This window comes from Papaver somniferum, unplaced genomic scaffold (genome assembly GCF_003573695.1).
Source record: "Papaver somniferum cultivar HN1 unplaced genomic scaffold, ASM357369v1 unplaced-scaffold_24, whole genome shotgun sequence".
Classification (NCBI taxonomy): domain Eukaryota; kingdom Viridiplantae; phylum Streptophyta; class Magnoliopsida; order Ranunculales; family Papaveraceae; genus Papaver; species Papaver somniferum.
Genome location: NW_020634374.1, coordinates 4,610,406 through 4,634,264, shown reverse-complemented (window position 1 = coordinate 4,634,264; position 23,859 = coordinate 4,610,406). Strand labels below are relative to the sequence as shown.

General features: G+C 35.4%; 3 protein-coding genes across 3 annotated transcripts; all 3 read left to right on the top strand.

The window, feature by feature from the left end:
* The first annotated feature begins 135 nt into the window (after window positions 1–135).
* Window positions 136–2,074, top strand: LOC113341060 (1-aminocyclopropane-1-carboxylate oxidase homolog 1-like). The gene is made up of 3 exons (XM_026586095.1): window positions 136–356; window positions 676–1,513; window positions 1,630–2,074. Exons 2-3 carry the CDS (start codon window positions 689–691, stop codon window positions 1,870–1,872), a joined length of 1,068 nt encoding a protein of 355 aa, XP_026441880.1. The 5' UTR covers window positions 136–356; window positions 676–688; the 3' UTR covers window positions 1,873–2,074.
* Window positions 2,075–12,701: 10,627 nt separating this feature from the next.
* On the top strand, window positions 12,702–13,980 carry LOC113341095 (pre-mRNA-processing-splicing factor 8A-like). The gene is made up of 2 exons (XM_026586120.1): window positions 12,702–12,796; window positions 13,531–13,980. Exons 1-2 carry the CDS (start codon window positions 12,773–12,775, stop codon window positions 13,870–13,872), a joined length of 366 nt encoding a protein of 121 aa, XP_026441905.1. The 5' UTR covers window positions 12,702–12,772; the 3' UTR covers window positions 13,873–13,980.
* Window positions 13,981–15,174: 1,194 nt separating this feature from the next.
* On the top strand, window positions 15,175–17,114 carry LOC113341093 (1-aminocyclopropane-1-carboxylate oxidase homolog 1-like). Its single transcript, XM_026586118.1, has 3 exons — window positions 15,175–15,395; window positions 15,715–16,552; window positions 16,670–17,114. Exons 2-3 carry the CDS (start codon window positions 15,728–15,730, stop codon window positions 16,910–16,912), a joined length of 1,068 nt encoding a protein of 355 aa, XP_026441903.1. The 5' UTR covers window positions 15,175–15,395; window positions 15,715–15,727; the 3' UTR covers window positions 16,913–17,114.
* The last annotated feature ends 6,745 nt before the right edge of the window (window positions 17,115–23,859 follow it).

The window sequence follows — 23,859 nt, the reverse complement described above, 5'->3', positions numbered from 1 at the left end:
CGGTCAATTAAGGTTGAGATGGTTATATTCCAGCTTCATTACATGCCAAAACCACATGAGTTTTACATGCCAATACAAGCATGACATCTGGAATAGAGTGTGTGACCCATATTCATGCACGCCATAATTTATGAATTTTCCAGTTTTGATCACCACAACTACTCTCCTTCTTCACTTCACACAACAATTATGGAAAAGATTGAACTAACTCAGTTTGAAAGTGGGTCGCGATTGGAAGCTCTCATTTTGTAGAATATTTGCAGTTCGTGAGCTCTATCTCCTTCCTTCCATATCTTCCAAATTTCAAATTTTTGATAAAGAAGACCCAAAACCTGCCACAGATCCATTGTTGACAAGTAAGTTTAGTAAACTCTCCATTGTTTCTACTTCTTTATTGAAATGTAAACACATTTAGGGTTCATAATGTTAAATTCCCAAGTGATTCAACATTGGAGGAGTATAAATTATGATGCTTTTGGAGTTGTATTTCGATTCCTTGTTATAATTTTGCCAATATAGTAGCACCTAGTGGTTTGATTGTCTTGTTCTGGTAGCAATTTCCACCGGAGCTCTAAGAAAATTTGTTTAGACTGGCCTAGTAAATTATTCTACATCTGGTAATTATCGGTTGTTTTGCTTGATACTTGTTTTGTTGCTAATACAAGTCACTCATAGGAATTTCGTCAAAATGGAAGTTTTGCCCTATGATCGTAACAAAGAGTTTAAGACTTTCGATGATGCGAAAGCTGGTGTTAAAGGACTGGTTGATGCTGGAATTGAAAAGGTTCCACAAATGTTTATCAGGACACTTGATGAGCTAGCACAAGATTTACCTGTTCATGATGAGGGGGTTGAGATTCCATTGATAGACATAAGTTGCATGGATAGCCGACGTGAAGATATTGTCGATGAAATTAGGCGTGCATCAATGACTTGGGGGTTCTTTCAATTGTCAAATCACGGAATCCCTCTCACCGTGACCAAGGAAATGATACAAAGTGTTCATAAATTTCATGAACAAGATATGGAAGTCAAGAAACAATTCTACACCAAAGACCAGGGTAAAAAATTTCAATGTAACATGTTTCTTGACTTTTACAAAGGAAAATCTGCTGATTGGAGGGATACCTTTCGATGTTTATTTCGAAGTCCTGAACCTGTCAATCCCCACGAATTGCCAGACATTTGCAGGGATATTATGCTCGCGTACGGGAAGTATATCATCGATCTTGGAGATGCTCTTACTGAGTTATTTTCAGAGGCTCTAGGGCTAAGAAAGAACCATCTCAAAGGCATGGACTGCAACCAGGATTTGACCATTAATGGTAATTATTATCCAGCATGCCCTGAACCTGAAGTGACCTTAGGTGCAAAGAAGCATGCAGACCCAACTTTTTTTACCATTCTCCTCCAAGATCATATCGGTGGACTGCAAGTTCGTCACCAGAATTATTGGGTTAATGTGAAGCCTATCCCTGGTGCTTTAATAGTAAACATTGGTGATTTCTTCCAGGTAATTCTTTTTCTTTTCCAACTGTGCATGATTACTCATCATTTACAAGAACTGCTAAGTTTGAGTTGACACGAATCATATGAAAACATTGTTTTGTTTCTTCTTCTTTTGAGCAGTTTGTCAGTAATGACAAGTTTAAGAGTGTGGAGCATCGCGTACTTGCTAACCCGATCGAACCAAGAGTGTCAGTTCCATGTTTCTTCAAACCAAATAGCACCAAGTTGTATGGTCCTATCAATGATTTAATCTCTGAAGAAAATCCGCGTGTATACAGAGATGCTACATTTACAGAGTATTTCCTTCATTTCCGTTCCATAGGGGTTGGTGGTGAATCTGCCTTGAACTATTTCAAGGTGTGAAGCTACAGCAGCGTCAGCCCAAGATGCAGTAGTTAAACAGCATGAGGGAATCTGACTAGTGAGGGTATTTTCTTATGATAAGGAAAGGGTATTTGCTTTCGAATTAATCTAAATTGTAATGCACCTTAAGGTCCATCTGTATTACTATACAATCCATTTAACCTTGCCCCAAAAATATATGCACAATGAAAATTTGACAAAATTTGGCAGTGCGATTTTACTCAGTTGCAGTTTAACAATGTGCCTAGTGTCAGATATAAATGGCTGCCCAAATATACAATGTGTGTGAAGATAACCGAATCCATCCTCCTTCACTATATGGAGGATGTCCCTTTTCATCTTCTTCCTGCTTTCCTCTATCTTTCCACAGACCTAAGACCCAATCTTTCTTGGGAAAAAAACGGTTTAGTCCAAAAACGCATCAAAAAGTACAGATTAGTCCATCCCGAATTAACTAGGTACAATTTAGTCCAAAAGTCATTTAAAATAACGAAAATACACATATAACCTTCCTCCTTTACAATTTAGTCCAAAAATTTACTATTCAGTCCAAGGTGACTCATGATGATGTCAGCAATTTTAAATAATATAAAGAAAATTTAAAAACGATTTATCTTTCGAACCGTTTGTCCAAAATTCACAAACTTTATATATTCAGAAAGTTCTTTATGAGAGCTAGAAAAAGAGTACCCATATGAGTATATAATTTTCATTTTTTATAAATCTTACTTTACACTAGTTGTATACAAAACATATACACTACAAAAGTCCAGAAAATCCAAAGACAAGACAAGGAGCACCAGCATACAACTTGAATCGTCCACCTAAACACCACTAACAAGCATGCTATTAAAATCTAACACATAACAAGTACGTAAACACATAGCGCTATTAAAATTAGAAAATCCAGAAAATCTTCCATCTACAAAACCTTCCCATTGTTCTTCTCCACTTTCTTGAGCACCCTCGAAAAGTACCTAAACAATAGCAAGCATGTTATTAAAAACGTCTCATAACATCGAAAAACAACAACTTAGGATTTCATCAAGAATTAGTTTTTTTATATTATTGATAGAGCACAATGAAAAAATATAACATCCATACCCACACAACAGACCATATTATTGAGATAGCACAATGGCGTACAACTATGTACACACCTAAAAATCCAAGTAATCCAACATCCATACGCCCAACACAGGTCATATATATTATTGAGATTGTATAATGATGTACATACCTACAAAAATCCAACATATATACCTACATAAAAGGACATATGATCACAAGATAGCTTAGTTGTGTACAACTATGTGCATGCTTACGAAAATCCATCATCTGTACCCACAAGATATGCATATATTGTCAGATAATACAGTGGTGTACAACTATGCACACCTATAAAAAAACCTAAAAAATGAACATCCACGCCCACAAAATAAATCATATATGTTATTGAGATTGTACATGGTGTACAACTATGTACACACCTACAAAAACCCAACAAATCCAACATACATAACAAAAAAAGACCATAAAATAATGAGAGAGCACAATGATGTACAACTAGGTATACACTTACAAAAATCCATCATTTATACCCAAAACATGCATATATGTTATTGAGATAACAATTATATTAGACAGACAAAAGTATAAAGCTGGTTTCATGATGATGGCTTATTAAATAACATGGAACTTTGTCTAGGATATTGCATTAGCTAAGTCAACTGTTTTCAATTAACAAATTATACCCTTCCCTTTGGTAACAAATCCAGCTATTTGGTTGCCATCCACTTGCTCAACCCAATCAATCTCTTTTACATTATGATCTAGTGAGTCTAAACAGCTAAACATAGCTTATGTCAACATGTATTTCCTCCAGATTATGTCAGTTGGCACACTTTTCTCATTAGGGTATATCAGTGATCCGAACAACATGCCAGGATGTACCCTTGTACTCCCGGTGCATACCTTTGCAATACAGGTGCACCAATATGTACACCCATAGAAGGATGGTAACCTAATTGCTAAGAGAGACTGTCAAGCTAAATCGGCAACTCTACAGACCTTGAACTGCTAGAATAAAGCATCCTTTATTGCATTTTGAAGATCACTAGGCTTACACATTATCATTCTTCTGAGCATTATGTAAGACTGAACTAAGATCGGACCAAGGAGACCAACATATTAGAATTACAAAACATACCTCTCTTTGTCAGTGTAGTAAAATATTCAAGTCAGGTTAGACGTGGAAGCTCACCAATTCTTTGCACGTTTGCTGTCAAACAAAAGTGGAAACAGGTTAGAATAGGATTATCTGATCAAAAGCATGACAAGTCTATATAATGATGATACCAAACATAAGCTTGTGGAGCCATTAAAACATGCATGAAATCACTCATTCATACCCACATTTGGACTTACTTTTTTCATGGAAAATACACTGGTGCACAAGTATGTACACACCTACAAAATATGGATGAAATAAAGCATTCTTACCCACAAACAGGCTACTTCTCATAGGAAATAGACTGGAGCACCAGTTTGTACACCAGTTTAGACTCTCCACGTAAAAGAGTCAGACTCCTGACTCCTCATGATAATACCAACCAATTCGACTAAAAGTATCCAAAAGAAAAAAAATCCATAACAACCCCCTTGAATGTCATAAGGTCACTGTAGTAGACAAGTCAGAATGCAAATATTAGTTTTATAGTTTCTGGTACATAATCAATGCGAAAACAAAGTGCACAACTTACATCCAGTATGATAAAACTGGTGCACTAAAAAGTACACTACGTAAAAATGGTGTACAAATAACTACACCTCGTATAATGAAGTAAACTTATTCTATTGTAAACTGGTGCACAAATAAATTTACTACCGCACACTTGTTCTATTGTAAATTGTAATCTACATTTTCCATGGCAGTAAAAGAAAAGAACCGCAAAAAACTCTATATCATCCTTTCCGTCCTAGTTCCAATCAATTACATAAAATCCAAAATTCAAAACGACATTCCAATGATCCAATCCATAATAAATGTACATGACAAAATATCTAGCCAACATTCCGATTGTTTTCTCATTTTCTTTCACTTGCCTACTAGCTCCACATACCTAATTTAGATAATTTGAAGTGTTCTAAGAAGTAATATACATTAGTGACAAACCTTGGGAAACAAATTAAGAAAACAAAACCAAACCATGCCAGGAAAAATGAAAAGACAAAAAGTCTAAATTCTCATATACAAATTCAAGCAAAAATAAAAAATAAAAAAAATCTTATTGATATGGAGAGAAATGAGCACAAACTGAAATAATCCTAAGATGTTCAACACAATAGTGTCTCGCATCTTGGCTTTCTTTGGTATCCTACATAACTTAGCAAAACATATTTCGTCAGAAAAATATTCCCTTAAACCAAAGTAGAAAACAGAAGTCCATGTATTCTTATAAGAAACAAAATATTCGAAAAATTAGAGATCAAAATCCTTACTTGGCAGCCGGTGGAGGTGCAACAGAAGCAGGTAACTTCTGAGCAGGCTCATGGAAGAAGTGATCAAAGTTAGAAATGATCTGCAAAGAACATTTTGACTGTTATGCTTAATATTGGAACAGAAAGTCTATGGACTAACTTAAGATATCTCAATGTTTTTGTAATCAACACCAAGGAAAACTACTACGTGTCAACTCATGTTTTCAGACCAGGTGGCTAAACTTCAAAAAATAGGAAATTAACATACATCAGTCTGTCCCTAATAACATGCACACAAATTGCATGTCAAATTTCAGTTGGTTCTCAAAAGATCTAAAACTTTAAATATAGAAAATGATTAATCAATTAGTTGGAGTGCAAGACTATAAGTCAAGAGTGACTGTTTAATGTTTACGGCCTGCAAGATGACACTAGTACGGCTGAAAGGCCTACTACCGTGTTAGAGTACTTTTTCATAGTTTACCAAGAGTGACTGTTTAATGTTTTTTTGGTCAAAAATTTCCCTTTGATCTGGCATATTATTTTTTCTTTTTTGTAGGCCGGATTCGTACCAATCAATACCAAACTAAAGAGTATACTTTCATTTCTCTTTTAACGACCAAAGCGCCACAATCGCAAACCTACTAAAGCTTCATATGAATGAGTATATTAAAGAGTTTGGGTGAAAATGAGTCTTTCCACTACCCACTACTATGATAGAATAGTGTGTTACTGTGTGCTCAATTATATGGATTCTTTGAATTAAGATTAAAATAAAAAAACAAAAAACAAAACTAAATGACAGATTTATCAAGATCGACAACCTAAAATAGTTCAGTAGATCAAACTTACGGCGACAATGATACTGACTGTTGTTGGCTCCATCAATAAATTCCACCTACTCTGAATTCAGCATAGAATCAAAATTAAAAGTGTACAATAATATACACATGCTATATAAACTAAAGGTTAAATACTCTATCAATTCATCTCCACTGATGAATTTCAGTGTGTTATTAAAGAAAACACACCTGATTAGCAAACATCTCATACATATGATAATTCTAAGATTTGAATCACGTACAAAAAAAATCAACATCTATTCTTAAAATAAAGCTTACAATCAAAATTAAAGAACCACAAATGAAAAATCAAAGCGACAATCAAACGAATTACCTCACCCTATTATCATAATGAATTTTTTTTTATGAAGTAATGATCATTAAATCAATCCGTTACAGATTCAAAAGCTTCAATTGAAACAAATGAATCGATCAAATAATCCTCCAACGAAAGAAAAAAATCAAACCTCAAAAGTTAAAATATGATGAAACAACAACAATATTGAATAAGAGGAACGAAAGATATGAGAATAAAATGAAAATTCGCAAGAATAAAATTATGAAAATGATTCGAAATTCCCTCTTTTCTCACCTAAAAATCTTAGATCTAAAAATGTTTTCTGAAAAACATATTTTCGAAACCACCACCACACCACCACTTATTAAGCATCCACTGTAACTGGAAATCACCATCACTATCTTCAGCAGATCTAAAAGAGGAAAAAAGACGAGGTTTGCACGATGGATGAAAAGTAGAAAAAACATATCTGGGAAGAATATTAGAATGGGTTTGATAGGAGGGTTATTTTAATCGTCATCAAAATTAGATTTGTACTGAACCGTTAGGATTTGGACTGACTCGTTCAGGATTTGCTAAATTTGGACCTCCTAATAATAGGCCTGAAAGGACAGGACTAGAATGTCTAAAGCCCAACAACTTTGGGACTAAATGTTAATTTCTACATCTTTCTTTCATTTCAGGGTTCATGGATTATTTTAAGATTATCCCTTTGGAGATTACATTAGACGTTTTAGCTCGCTTATCTGTTGATTCAGTCCTTAACTGCAAGTTATATGCTTAAATTGGAGAAATCTTGTTTCTCATCACCCATCATTCTCCAAGAAGCACTCCCAATATCTCAATCATCCTTCCGGTTCTGCTGCTGATTCCGGTAAGTTGGGTTTTCTTGCTTTGACGTATCTGAAGAGAATTTTTTGGTATATTGAATACAATGAGAATCATGATGAATTAACTAAACCAATTCAGAGGATTAGAAGGATTAATTTCACCCCTCCGTTTAAGCAATTTTACTTTCTTGGTTCCTGTAATGGGTTGATCTGTCTACTTGACCTTTACTACCCATCTGTTTGGATTTGTAACCCTGTCACCAGAGAAAATGCTATGTTTCCCAAAATCAACACATATTCTATTGGATTTGGTTATGTTTTTTCAGCAAATCAGTACAAAGTTGTAGAAATATATGTGTTGAAGACCCATATAGAAGTCTATGTGTATACTCTAGGCAGTGGAAATGGTTGGAGAAAGCTTGGAAACTTCAATTTTGAATCCAACTATGAATGGGCACAAGGTATCTTTGCTAATGAATCTCTTTATTGGCTGGACGATAAATTGGAAATGATCATCCCCTTTGATTTGGCTGAGGAACAGTTTTGTGAACATATTTAACCACCTCCTTTGCCACCAAACAGTGATTGGTGTGACGCTAGGATAAGGGTTTTGGATGGTTGTTTGTCTTTTGCTATTTATCTATGGGTCGAAAGAGACAGAGTTAATGACATATGGCTACTGAAAAACAAGAATCTCAATCAGGACATGAAAGAGGGAGAGGAACATCAGTCATTGGTTTGGAGTAAAGAGTTTAGGATTGACATAAGCAAATTGTCTGCTGTTACGAAGAGTGATCGAGTTTTAGCTTACGGATATAACTATATCAGCATTTATGACCCAAAAACTTCAACCTCGAAAAGGCTTGTGAAGTTTATGGGTTGGCTTCTTGAAGTATCCCTTCACAAGAGCACCTTAGTTTCGCTGAACGAATTAGGAGAAGAAGGTACAACAACTATGGAGACAGTTGAAATTGAAGAGACCGGAAGCCGTGATTATTCTTTCGAGCAGCTCCAGGAGGATGGTGAGCCCTGAAAATATATAAACTGGTAATCTTCGTTGAGTTTCTAGAAGTACTATTTATACCATTCTACAGACATTGAGTTTCATCTTGAAGAAATTGGATTACTATTAACCTTTGTGTGTGAACCTAACATAGTCGACCCAATAGCCGTGTTCTTTATTTTTGGGTATATTTCTTTGTTAATTCTGCATTTTGTTGGTGATTAGACATTATTTCGATGGTAGAATGTGATGTATACGTTAGTGACTTATTTCATGTACACATGGAGTTGAATAAGTATATGCAGGCAAAATCCAGGAAATGGGTGTTTTTGCAGTAGTAGGGAATACTTACTTCTTAACACTGCGTGATAGATAATTTTAGGGATCCACATATATACTTTTACATATTTTCGTCTACTGTTATGATACTGCTTCTGTTAGTTTTGTAGTTACTAGTGTCATTTTGCAGAAAGTGGTAGTTTGAATAGGAAACTTCCCTATTAATTTCTCTGTGATAACTAATATAATTTATGATTCCATTCTGTTGTTCACAACTAAGTTAATTGTTTTGTCTTCAAATACTGCTACTTTTGCGTCTCCATGAGAACGATCAGTTAGCAAGCTACCTTGTAGACTGCTATTGTAACTTTATTTTTGGTCAATATGACTACTGATGGTTTTTGGTCAATGTGACTACTGATGGCTTGAACTTAGATCAGTCTAGTTCTGGAAATTCAATGCCACATGGTTCTTTCTCTTAGTTCCAACTTTGTCTTCCCCACAGACCATGACCTTTTCAGAATGCTGTAGATATTGGCTTCAATTCTAAAATTTTTGTGGCTCATCAATTCGACTGTTGTATGGAATTCATAACTGCGTACGAAAGCCACAAGTGTTCTTAATGAGGCTTCAAAACTTGTTCCTTGTACAAAGATTGTATTTTGGTTATCTTACAGCTACAATTCTAGCATAAATTGTGACGAAATTAATAAGAATATTTCATGAAAAGATTGCAGCATTTGTAGGATCTTGCTTTATTCTGATCTTGCAGTAGTGATCATTGATTAGACAGATAATTAGTTGATACAGTAAGAGATATACTGTTCTTACAGTAAAGATCACTGAGTAGAATCATGTTCCATCTCTGTCGAACCCTACAAAATATGTTTGAATAATTAATATCTTCATAAAATGTTTTGAAGTCCGGTGAACCGGTGACGAATCTGTTTTGAAGCCCGATGAATCCCATGATATGATCATTGAAGAGTCAGTGAGCTTCAAAAACATGGAAACTGATAAATTGAAGCTCAAAACCACACTTCCATATGCAATCCTGGTTTTTGATAGTGCAAATTCGTAGAGCCTGCAAAAAAAATTCCTTCAACACCTATCAGTGAACTTGATGCTTCTGCGTCTGTGGTAAGGCTTCAGAAAGTTTATAAGAGTTGGCAATAAGCATTCCTAATCTATTTTTTTCAAATGCTAGTATTGCAGTTTTTAGATTTTTGATGCTGACTAAGTTGGTTTCCTCTGAAATGTTATAGGCGGGATGTTGGACTTTGCCACTTTCAAGCGGAGTTTGGTGTCTTTTTTCAACATTGAGAAACCCGAAATAACTGTTTCATGAAGGAAACGGGCAAGGACAAGAGCTGTTAAGGTACTCCTCGCTCGACTAACCATAAGTTGTAAGGAGTATTGTTTGTAATTGCTTAGTTTCCTTACTGATATTTTGGGACCAAGTTGGTCAAAGAGGTACCCTATTGAACTCTTTTGGTTGTATTTCCTATTTCTTTCTGTGGGACTCTGTTGTTCAAAAATCAGTTCTGGTCTAAGAATCACATAAACATCACTCTTCCTTATTAGTTGTTATTGCAAGTTATATTATGCCAGTCTAGTTTTGGAAATTCAACGCAGCATAATTCTGCATAAAGTCATCTTTTGTAAATACTCCAGATGTTTGCCTCGTGTCTAAAATTGCCGTGGCTTGTCAGTTTATCTGATATGTAAGAAGTCCTAAATTTGTGCTAAAGCCAACTTCTGACTGCTGACCTTGTTTTGGTGCAATAATACGTTGACATTTAGGTAACACAAGTAGTAGCTGTGACGGTTATCTCCTATTTTTAGTTCTAATGGAGTATAGAGTTCTACTGGCTCTCATGCTTAGAAGTAAATATTACTGTCCTCTCCTAAAAACTGATGGGAAAAGAATTTACTTCTGCAATTTATATGTATATTGGTGCTCAGCATAATGGGTCGCAGCGCAAATCTGTCTAGCTGTTTTTCCACAACCACAGCCTTTTCTTGGTAGGGAGTGAGAGAAACAGAAGAAGCATCTCCAATTGTTTGACGTCACATTTTTCCGTTAAGCTTATATAGACCCAAAGTCCTATAACTCTTTCTTAAAAAATCATTGCCTAGTTACAACAAGTTTTCCGGATTCAATTAAGATCTTAAATCTTTTTTGCATCTAAAACAGAACAAGATACAAGATTCTCGTATATGCTCGGAACATGAAAACTTCATTCAATGTGAGAATATTACATATATGAGCTTCTGCTCGACCTTTTCTTTTATGCAACCTCTATTGCAGATGAGTTACTCAAAAAGAGTTTCTCGACATCCCCTACCCTCTGATAGGAGGTGAACAGGTCTTTGTTTCAACAAACATTCTTGGTGGCTCCAGAGTCCACCTACTGGTCTCTCACATTGGTTATTAAAATAACTTCCGACATCATGCCACTGAACTCGTTCTAGTTTGTTTCAACTAAATTAGCATTAACTTTCTACTTATTAAGGATTTTATGTTGTCTACAATTTACTGCCGCGTGGTCAGGAATTTTACAAACATAACAATTACCCTTAATTAAAGTAATGCTGGATTCAGTTTTACGAAACATACCTTTCTTCTGAAGACTACGCTTATAGTTGTTTGATGTTCTCGCGTTTGTCATCTTTGGAAGAATTGTGTTCATCCACATTCTCCTGGTATCCATGTCCCTTTCCAAAAGAAAACAATAAATTTTGTTACCCCATAAAAACTACTTTAGTTAACAACAAATTTCTGCTCGTCAGAATTTTTCAGTAACGTTTCTCTGTTTTGTAAAATATCAAAAAAATACTTTTACAACTCCAAAAATTCCAAAATTTTATGTGGGTAACTACCAAGATGGCTACTACATTAGGTCAAAAGGGTTCATCGAAATTCCTTCTAGGTTAAGAGATAAATTCGAAACTCTACAACTGACCAAAAATTCGTTTTTTGTTTTTCACTTCACAATTAACATCCATGATTATTACAAATTCTAATGTCTTAAGATTGTTGGGTGCAATAATCAAAAACAAGGAAAAATTCAAATAAGCAAAAGTTATTGATACTTAGCTCCTTTATAGTGGAAGTGATTGATTTGATGAAACGGACGAGCTCCCCAAATCTCCGCAACAGCAACAAAGCAAAACTTGGTGGCTCCAGAGTCCACCTACTGGTCTCTCACATTGGTTATTAAAATAACTTCCGACATCATGCCACTGAACTCGTTCTAGTTTACGAAAATATAGAGCAACCCCTTTCCATAGATTTTAGAAAAGTAGTGAATTTGTTCAATAATGGAATAATACAGCCTAAAAAGATGAACTCCCCCCCGATTTGGGACTAAAAGCTTATATAGTCTCTTAAAATAACTAAAAAGTGTAAACTCCACGGTGTGGGACTAATAATTTTTTTCATTCACAAAAGAAAATAATAAATTATAATTTTTTATTAAAACTTTAAAATTCGTATTTTATTAATCGTTTTCCAACAATCCCCACATGGATGAAAACTCAATAAAACACGAAAACACAGATAGATCTTGGTAAATTAACAACCCAATCTCACGACCCGAACTGATTGAATAAACAGACAGATTGTGCATGTTGAAGTCATGCTAGCCATTCCAACGTCATCTCCCTCACTCTGTCTCAAGACTCTGTACTTAATTCAGTGTGTAAAATTGTTTTTTTTTTTTTAATAATGAGATCTGTCTTTGCTTGTTCTTAATTTGTATTGTGTTTTGTTCTCTAAAACTGAAATCTTTTGAGATTACCTAACCTCCCTTAGCTAATTGAAAGTCATATTTAGATCAATTTATGGCTAGAGTCACTGATAACCTTTAAATTCTGTGATGAATGTGCAAGTTGCAACATTAGTCCTTTTTTTTCAGTTTGTGTATAAAATCAGTATGAACACAACTACTGCAAGCTCTATTACCTTCATCAGATTGATGATTTTGACGATCAATTGGACTGCTTCAGATTACTAGATATAATTGCTCTTTATTCCTCCATTGATGAATGCTCTCCCAAATCCTCAATTCAGTTTCTCAGTCATGATGTGAAGTTTTTGTTTTTAGCTCTTGTTGAAATTGCTGGTAATTCTATTACAATAGACTGAGAGAGCAAATCCTCAATAATGATACTGCTGCTTAATGATCTGGTAAAAACCAATCTCTTGAATTATTCCTGTAATTTACATTACTCGTCAGTTCATAAGCACCGGTCACTATTGGAACTCTTTAACCTGCATTAATCAGATTAGTTTGCATTCTAGTTTTTTATTTAATTCCAAGATAAAATTTCCATGATTATTATTCTCACCATAGATCATTCAGTCATTTGTCTCATCAATCATGGACGTTTTATCTTTCTTTCGAGCAATCTAAAATCATGCCTCTGTTCAATTTCCTCATCATCAAATCTTAGATCCTGTTGGTCTTTCTGGAGGTTAGTTTTGATGTGGAAAGATGGTTTGCCATGTGACATTGTGTCTTCTGATAATAATATGATTCTTGCTTTGATTCAGGATGACCGTAGCAAGCTTAAGAAAAAACAACATCGAGATTTTGTTAGTGACTTGGGTCAGAGTAGAGACTGTGTAGTTATGGATCTGTCCCATGTTTTAGATCCAGAGTTAGTTGCATTGGAAATAGAGAATGTTCACAAGGAGACAATTCATCCAAGGAAGAGTTAGAGGATGGATAGATCCTGTGCTGATATTCTTCTGTTTGCTGCCCATGGGTGGCCTGAATAGATCCCGTGCTGATATTCTTCTGTTTGCTGCCCATCACTGGCCTATGCCAAAGCCTAGTCGGCTGGTCAAATTATGTATTTAGTTTTTGATCTCAGTGTTTATACTTCATGGCCTAACAAACATATGTGGTATCTGTATAGGTCATCCATATAAGTGTGGGGGCAGGTCAGAAACATCTTTGGCATGCTGGGCAAGCGGAAAACTGCATCTCAAGAGCTGCTCTTGTGCGGTCCTTGCCAGTTGAGGAGCATCCGAAGCAGATTATTGTCACTCGTAAAGGAATGCTCGACTCTATGGAGGTCCACTTGCTTGATTTCCCCAATGTAGTTATCAAAGGCAGTGAGTCGCTGCTGCCGCTCCAGGCTTGCTTGAAGATTGAGAAATTAGGTGATTTAATTCTGAAGGCTACTGAGCCACAAATGCTTCAGTTTTCATGTTCCACAGGTGACATTTCCCTAGAGATAATTCCATTTTCTGTATAACAGCTGGAGAATGGGGTATCAAAATGAGTAACTCTCTCCGTCGGAATGTCCTTGAGTGAAGTATCAAAATGAGTTTGTGATCAAAATTATTCTCTTATGAAAAGAAGATCTACCTTTGTTGTTTTTAATATAATATCCAGATCAATTGTTTTGTGATGAAAATCAGTATGAGCACAGCCTACTGCAAGCTAAATCCACATGACGGTCTTGGCGAGATTACATTGCTAATCTTTTTTCCATTTCATAACCTCTCTTGCCTTCTATATCTGAGCAGAAATTAACTGTATTCACTAGAGACAATCTTATAAAAATTGGTATCAAAGAAACACAAACGTTATTGGAATCAAACATCATTCCATCTTTTGCAACAATATCTCTAACTGATAATCTGTGCAAGAGTTACAAGAAACCCAATACCAATAAACACAGCAATTTTTCAAGCCATATGAAGCAAGAAGAATAACTTCATCAATACAGGACCACAGAAAAATCGGATACTAACTAATAGGAGTGACACCTGCTTTGATTACCCATGAAAAACTCCTCCCTGTACCCCCTTCTATTTCTTCCCATCACGAAATCATCAACTATTGATCCTGCTTGAACACCCATAAAGAATTTACCGATACATGCATCATTATTTTCAGAAACGAAACTTCCAAATGATACTCTGGAACCTTTTTTTTTTTAGTGCAACTGTTGTTTGTACCCCACTGGATTCTCCTGAAACAAGCTCGATTGCAGCAACTCCTTCTGGAACTTCAGTCTTTTGCTTGTAGTGATGTATTTCACTACTGCCCATTGGTTTAACGGCGACCGAGTTGAATTTGATTCTGCGTCAATTAGAACGCCACCAAAGGAATTGTTGGGAATTGCTGGCCCGACTTCGAACCCGCCATTCACCACCAGGTTTTTCTTTTTCTTTTGGTGATTCCTTTCCCGTTTTCGTATATCCATATCAGTACTCGTTGTCTGTGTCCAAATTAGAACTGATTAAAAACGTAACACACCGCCAACAAGAATTTATTTATTCATTCGGAAAATGGGAATTCATTAAAGAAAAAAAGGCAAACAGTAAATTATGAAGTAGTTTAGGGAGTTCAACAAAGGGTTTGCTCCGTGTGCGGAGCTAGCACACGACAAAGGTCAACGACCCCGTAGGTAGATCGGTCAATTAAGGTTGAGATGGTTATATTCCAGCTTCATTACATGCCAAAACCACATGAGTTTTACATGCCAATACAAGCATGACATCTGGAATAGAGTGTGTGACCCATATTCATGCACGCCATAATTTATGAATTTTCCAGTTTTGATCACCACAACTACTCTCCTTCTTCACTTCACACAACAATTATGGAAAAGATTGAACTAACTCAGTTTGAAAGTGGGTCGCGATTGGAAGCTCTCATTTTGTAGAATATTTGCAGTTCGTGAGCTCTATCTCCTTCCTTCCATATCTTCCAAATTTCAAATTTTTGATAAAGAAGACCCAAAACCTGCCACAGATCCATTGTTGACAAGTAAGTTTAGTAAACTCTCCATTGTTTCTACTTCTTTATTGAAATGTAAACACATTTAGGGTTCATAATGTTAAATTCCCAAGTGATTCAACATTGGAGGAGTATAAATTATGATGCTTTTGGAGTTGTATTTCGATTCCTTGTTATAATTTTGCCAATATAGTAGCACCTAGTGGTTTGATTGTCTTGTTCTGGTAGCAATTTCCACCGGAGCTCTAAGAAAATTTGTTTAGACTGGCCTAGTAAATTATTCTACATCTGGTAATTATCGGTTGTTTTGCTTGATACTTGTTTTGTTGCTAATACAAGTCACTCATAGGAATTTCGTCAAAATGGAAGTTTTGCCCTATGATCGTAACAAAGAGTTTAAGACTTTCGATGATGCGAAAGCTGGTGTTAAAGGACTGGTTGATGCTGGAATTGAAAAGGTTCCACAAATGTTTATCAGGACACTTGATGAGCTAGCACAAGATTTACCTGTTCATGATGAGGGGGTTGAGATTCCATTGATAGACATAAGTTGCATGGATAGCCGACGTGAAGATATTGTCGATGAAATTAGGCGTGCATCAATGACTTGGGGGTTCTTTCAATTGTCAAATCACGGAATCCCTCTCACCGTGACCAAGGAAATGATACAAAGTGTTCATAAATTTCATGAACAAGATATGGAAGTCAAGAAACAATTCTACACCAAAGACCAGGGTAAAAAATTTCAATGTAACATGTTTCTTGACTTTTACAAAGGAAAATCTGCTGATTGGAGGGATACCTTTCGATGTTTATTTCGAAGTCCTGAACCTGTCAATCCCCACGAATTGCCAGACATTTGCAGGGATATTATGCTCGCGTACGGGAAGTATATCATCGATCTTGGAGATGCTCTTACTGAGTTATTTTCAGAGGCTCTAGGGCTAAGAAAGAACCATCTCAAAGGCATGGACTGCAACCAGGATTTGACCATTAATGGTAATTATTATCCAGCATGCCCTGAACCTGAAGTGACCTTAGGTGCAAAGAAGCATGCAGACCCAACTTTTTTTACCATTCTCCTCCAAGATCATATCGGTGGACTGCAAGTTCGTCACCAGAATTATTGGGTTAATGTGAAGCCTATCCCTGGTGCTTTAATAGTAAACATTGGTGATTTCTTCCAGGTAATTCTTTTTCTTTTCCAACTGTGCATGATTACTCATCATTTACAAGAACTGCTAAGTTTGAGTTGACACGAATCATATGAAAACATTGTTTTGTTTCTTCTTTCTTTTGAGCAGTTTGTCAGTAATGACAAGTTTAAGAGTGTGGAGCATCGCGTACTTGCTAACCCGATCGAACCAAGAGTGTCAGTTCCATGTTTCTTCAAACCAAATAGCACCAAGTTGTATGGTCCTATCAATGATTTAATCTCTGAAGAAAATCCGCGTGTATACAGAGATGCTACATTTACAGAGTATTTCCTTCATTTCCGTTCCATAGGGGTTGGTGGTGAATCTGCCTTGAACTATTTCAAGGTGTGAAGCTACAGCAGCGTCAGCCCAAGATGCAGTAGTTAAACAGCATGAGGGAATCTGACTAGTGAGGGTATTTTCTTATGATAAGGAAAGGGTATTTGCTTTCGAATTAATCTAAATTGTAATGCACCTTAAGGTCCATCTGTATTACTATACAATCCATTTAACCTTGCCCCAAAAATATATGCACAATGAAAATTTGACAAAATTTGGCAGTGCGATTTTACTCAGTTGCAGTTTAACAATGTGCCTAGTGTCAGATATAAATGGCTGCCCAAATATACAATGTGTGTGAAGATAACCGAATCCATCCTCCTTCACTATATGGAGGATGTCCCTTTTCATCTTCTTCCTGCTTTCCTCTATCTTTCCACAGACCTAAGACCCAATCTTTCTTGGGAAAAAAACGGTTTAGTCCAAAAACGCATCAAAAAGTACAGATTAGTCCATCCCGAATTAACTAGGTACAATTTAGTCCAAAAGTCATTTAAAATAACGAAAATACACATATAACCTTCCTCCTTTACAATTTAGTCCAAAAATTTACTATTCAGTCCAAGGTGACTCATGATGATGTCAGCAATTTTAAATAATATAAAGAAAATTTAAAAACGACTTATCTTTCGAACCATTTGTCCAAAATTCACAAACTTTATATATTCAGAAAGTTCTTTATGAGAGCTAGAAAAAGAGTACCCATATGAGTATATAATTTTCATTTTTTATAAATCTTACTTTACACTAGTTGTATACAAAACATATACACTACAAAAGTCTAGAAAATCCAAAGACAAGACAAGGAGCACCAGCTATACAACTTGAATCGTCCACCTAAACACCACTAACAAGCATGCTATTAAAATATAACACATAACAAGTACGTAAACACATAGCGCTATTAAAATTAGAAAATCCAGAAAATCTTCCATCTACAAAACCTTCCCATTGTTCTTCTCCACTTTCTTGAGCACCCTCGAAAAGTACCTAAACAATAGCAAGCATGTTATTAAAAACGTCTCATAACATCGAAAAACAACAACTTAGGATTTCATCAAGAATAAGTTTTTTTATATTATTGATAGAGCACAATGAAAAAATATAACATCCATACCCACACAACAGACCATATATTATTGAGATAGCACAATGGCGTACAACTATGTACACACCTAAAAATCCAAGTAATCCAACATCCATACGCCCAACACAGGTCATATATATTATTGAGATTGTATAATGGTGTACATACCTACAAAAATCCAACATATATACCTACATAAAAGGACATATGATCACAAGATAGCTTAGTTGTGTACAACTATGTGCATGCTTACGAAAATCCATCATCTGTACCCACAAGATATGCATATATTGTCAGATAATACAGTGGTGTACAATTATGCACACCTATAAAAAAACCTAAAAAATGAACATCCATACCCACAAAATAAATCATATATGTTATTGAGATTGTACATGGTGTACAACTATGTACACACCTACAAAAACCCAACAAATCCAACATACATAACAAAAAAAGACCATAAAATAATGAGAGAGCACAATGATGTACAACTAGGTATACACTTACAAAAATCCATCATTTATACCCAAAACATGCATATATGTTATTGAGATAACAATTATATTAGACAGACAAAAGTATAAAGATGGTTTCATGATGATGGCTTATTAAATAACATGGAACTTTGTCTAGGATATTGCATTAGCTAAGTCAACTGTTTTCAATTAACAAATTATACCCTTCCCTTTGGTAACAAATCCATCTATTTGGTTGCCATCCACATGCTCAACCCAATCAATCTCTTTTACATTATGATCTAGTGAGTCTAAACAGCTAAACATAGCTTATGTCAACATGTATTTCCTCCAGATTATGTCAGTTGGCACACTTTTCTCATTAGGGTATATCAGTGATCCGAACAACATGCCAGGATGTACCCTTGTACTCCCGGTGCATACCTTTGCAATACAGGTGCACCAATATGTACACCCATAGAAGGATGGTAACCTAATTGCTAAGAGAGACTGTCAAGCTAAATCGGCAACTCTACAGACCTTGAACTGCTAGAATAAAGCATCCTTTATTGCATTTTGAAGATCACTAGGCTTACACATTATCATTCTTCTGAGCATTATGTAAGACTGAACTAAGATCGGACCAAGGAGACCAACATATTAGAATTACAAAACATACCTCTCTTTGTCAGTGTAGTAAAATATTCAAGTCAGGTTAGACGTGGAAGCTCACCAATTCTTTGCACGTTTGCTGTCAAACAAAAGTGGAAACAGGTTAGAATAGGATTATCTGATCAAAAGCATGACAAGTCTATATAATGATGATACCAAACATAAGCTTGTGGAGCCATTATTTTCATGTGTACCACTTTGTACACGCCTATAAAACATGCATGAAATCACTCATTCATACCCACATTTGGACTTACTTTTTTCATGGAAAATACACTGGTGCACAAGTATGTACACACCTACAAAATATGGATGAAATAAAGCATTCTTACCCACAAACAGGCTACTTCTCATAGGAAATAGACTGGAGCACCAGTTTGTACACCAGTTTAGACTCTCCACGTAAAAGAGTCAGACTCCTGACTCCTCATGATAATACCAACCAATTCGACTAAAAGTATCCAAAAGAAAAAAAATCCATAACAACCCCCTTGAATGTCATAAGGTCACTGTAGTAGACAAGTCAGAATGCAAATATTAGTTTTATAGTTTCTGGTACATAATCAATGCAAAAACAAAGTGCACAACTTACATCCAGTATGATAAAACTGGTGCACTAAAGAGTACACTACGTAAAAATGGTGTACAAATAACTACACCTCGTATAATGAAGTAAACTTATTCTATTGTAAACTGGTGCACAAATAAATTTACTACCGCACACTTGTTCTATTGTAAATTGTAATCTACATTTTCCATGGCAGTAAAAGAAAAGAACCGCAAAAAACTCTATATCATCCTTTCCGTCCTAGTTCCAATCAATTACATAAAATCCAAAATTCAAAACGACATTCCAATGATCCAATCCATAATAAATGTACATGACAAAATATCTAGCCAACATTCCGATTGTTTTCTCATTTCCTTTCACTTGCCTACTAGCTCCACATACCTAATTTAGATAATTTGAAGTGTTCTAAGAAGTAATATACATTAGTGACAAACCTTGGGAAACAAATTAAGAAAACAAAACCAAACCATGCCAGGAAAAATGAAAAGACAAAAAGTCTAAATTCTCATATACAAATTCAAGCAAAAATAAAAAATAAAAAAAATCTTATTGATATGGAGAGAAATGAGCACAAACTGAAATAATCCTAAGATGTTCAACACAATAGTGTCTCGCATCTTGTCTTTCTTTGGTATCCTACATAACTTAGCAAAACATATTTCGTCAGAAAAATATTCCCTTAAACCAAAGTAGAAAACAGAAGTCCATGTATTCTTATAAGAAACAAAATACTCGAAAAATTAGAGATCAAAATCCTTACTTGGCAGCCGGTGGAGGTGCAACAGAAGCAGGTAACTTCTGAGCAGGCTCATGGAAGAAGTGATCAAAGTTAGAAATGATCTGCAAAGAACATTTTGACTGTTATGCTTAATATTGGAACAAAAAGTCGGTGGACTAACTTAAGATATCTCAATGTTTTTGTAATCAACACCAAGGAAAACTACTACGTGTCAACTCATGTTTTCAGACCAGGTGGCTAAACTTCAAAACATAGGAAATTAACATACATCAGTCTGTCCCTAATAATCCCTAATAACATGCACACAAATTGCATGTCAAATTTCAGTTGGTTCTCAAACGATCTAAAACTTTAAATATAGAAAATGATTAATCAATTAGTTGGAGTGCAAGACTATAAGTCAAGAGTGACTGTTTAATGTTTACGGCCTGCAAGATGACACTAGTTCGGCTGAAAGGCCTACTACCGTGTTAGAGTACTTTTTCATAGTTTACCAAGAGTGAATGTTTAATGTTTTTTTGGTCAAACATTTCCCTTTGATCTGGCATATTGTTTTTTCTTTTTTGTAGGCCGGATTCGTACCAATCAATACCAAACTAAAGAGTATACTTTCATTTCTCTTTTAACGACCAAAGCGCCACAATCGCAAAACTAGTAAAGCTTCATATGAATGAGTATATTAAAGAGTTTGGGTGAAAATGAGTCTTTCCACTACCCACTACTATGATAGAATAGTGTGTTACTGTGTGCTCAATTCTATGGATTCTTTGAATTAAGATTAAAATAAAAAAACAAAAAACAAAACTAAATGGCAGATTTATCAAGATCGACAACCTAAAATAGTTCAGTAGATCAAACTTACGGCGACAATGATACTGACTATTGTTGGCTCCATCAATAAATTCCACCTACTCTGAATTCAGCATAGAATCAAAATTAAAAGTGTACAATAATATACACATGCTATATAAACTAAAGGTTAAATACTCTATCAATTCATCTCCACTGATGAATTTCAGTGTGTTATTAAAGAAAACACACCTGATTAGCAAACATCTCATACATATGATAATTCTAAGATTTGAATCACGTACAAAAAAAATCAACATCTATTCTTAAAATAAAGCTTACAATCAAAATTAAAGAACCACAAATGAAAAATCAAAGCGACAATCAAACGAATTACCTCACCCTATTATCACAACGAATTTTTTTTTATGAAGTAATGATCATTAAATCAATCCTTTACAGATTCAAAAGCTTCAATTGAAACAAATGAATCGATCAAATAATTCTCCAACGAAAGAAAAAAATCAAACCTCAAAAGTTAAAATATGATGAAACAACAACAATATTAAAGAAGAGGAACGAAAGATATGAGAATAAAATGAAAATTCGCAAGAATAAAATTATGAAAATGATTCGAAATTCCCTCTTTTCTCACCTAAAAATCTTAGATCTAAAAAGGTTTTCTGAAAAACATATTTTCGAAACCACCACCACACCACCACTTATTAAGCATCCACTGTAACTGGAAATCACCATCACTATCTTCAGCAGATCTAAAAGAGGAAAAAAGACGAGGTTTGCACGATGGATGAAAAGTAGAAAAAACATATCTGGGAAGAATATTAGAATGGGTTTGATAGGAGGGTTATTTTAATCGTCATCAAAATTAGATTTGGACTGAACCGTTAGGATTTAGACTGACTCGTTCAGGATTTGGTAAATTTGGACCTCCTAATAATAGGCCTGAAAGGACAGGACTAGAATGTCTAAAGCCCAACAACTTTGGGACTAAATGTCAATTTCTACATCTTTCTTTCATTTCAGGGTTCATGGATTATTTTAAGATTATCCCTTTGGAGATTACATTAGACGTTTTAGCTCGCTTACCTGTTGATTCAGTCCTTAACTGCAAGTTATATGCTTAAATTGGAGAAATCTTGTTTCTCATCACCCATCATTCTCCAAGAAGCACTCCCAATATCTCAATCATCCTTCCGGTTCTGCTGCTGATTCCGGTAAGTTGGGTTTTCTTGCTTTGACGTATCTGAAGAGAATTTTTTGGTATATTGAATACAATGAGAATCATGATGAATTAACTAAACCAATTCAGAGGATTAGAAGGATTAATTTCACCCCTCCGTTTAAGCAATTTTACTTTCTTGGTTCCTGTAATGGGTTGATCTGTCTACTTGACCTTTACTACCCATCTGTTTGGATTTGTAACCCTGTCACCAGAGAAAATGCTATGCTTCCCAAAATCAACACATATTCTATTGGATTTGTTTATGTTTTTTCAGCAAATCAGTACAAAGTTGTAGGAATATATGTGTTGAAGACCCATATAGAAGTCTATGTGTATACTTTAGGCAGTGGAAATGGTTGGAGAAAGCTTGGAAACTTCAATTTTGAATCCAACTATGAATGGGCACAAGGTATCTTTGCTAATGAAGCTCTTTATTGGCTGGAAGATAAATTGAAATGATCATCCCCTTTGATTTGGCTGAGGAACAGTTTTGTGAACATATTTCACCACCTCCTTTGCCACCAAACAGTGATTGGTGTGACGCTAGGATAGGGGTTTTGGATGGTTGTTTGTCTTTTGCTATTTATCTATGGGTCGAAGGAGACAGAGTTAATGACATATGGCTACTGAAAAACAAGAATCTCAATCAGGACATGAAAGAGGGAGAGGAACATCAGTCATTGGTTTGGAGTAAAGAGTTTAGGATTGACATAAGCAAATTGTCTGCTGTTACGAAGAGTGATCGAGTTTTAGCTTACGGATATAACTATATCAGCATTTATGACCCAAAAACTTCAACCTCGAAAAGGCTTGTGAAGTTTATGGGTTGGCTTCTTGAAGTATCCCTTCACAAGAGCACCTTAGTTTCGCTGAAAGAATTAGGAGAAGAAGATACAACAACTATGGAGCCAGTTGAAATTGAAGAGACCGGAAGCCGTGATTATTCTTTCGAGCAGCTTCAGGAGGATGGTGAGCCCTGAAAATATATAAACTGGTAATCTTCGTTGAGTTTCTAGAAGTACTATTTATACCATTCTACAGACATTGAGTTTCATCTTGAAGAAATTGGATTACTATTAACCTTTGTGTGTGAACCTAACATGGTCGACCCAATAGCCGTGTTCTTTATTTTTGGGTATATTTCTTTGTTAATTCTGCATTTTGTTGGTGATTAGACATTATTTCGATGGTAGAATGTGATGTATACGTTAGTGACTTATTTCATGTACACATGGAGTTGAATAAGTATATGCAGGCAAAATCCAGGAAATGGGTGTTTTTGCAGTAGTAGGGAATACTTACTTCTTAACACTGCGTGATAGATAATTTTAGGGATCCACATATATACTTTTACATATTTTCGTCTACTGTTATGATACTGCTTCTGTTAGTTTTGTAGT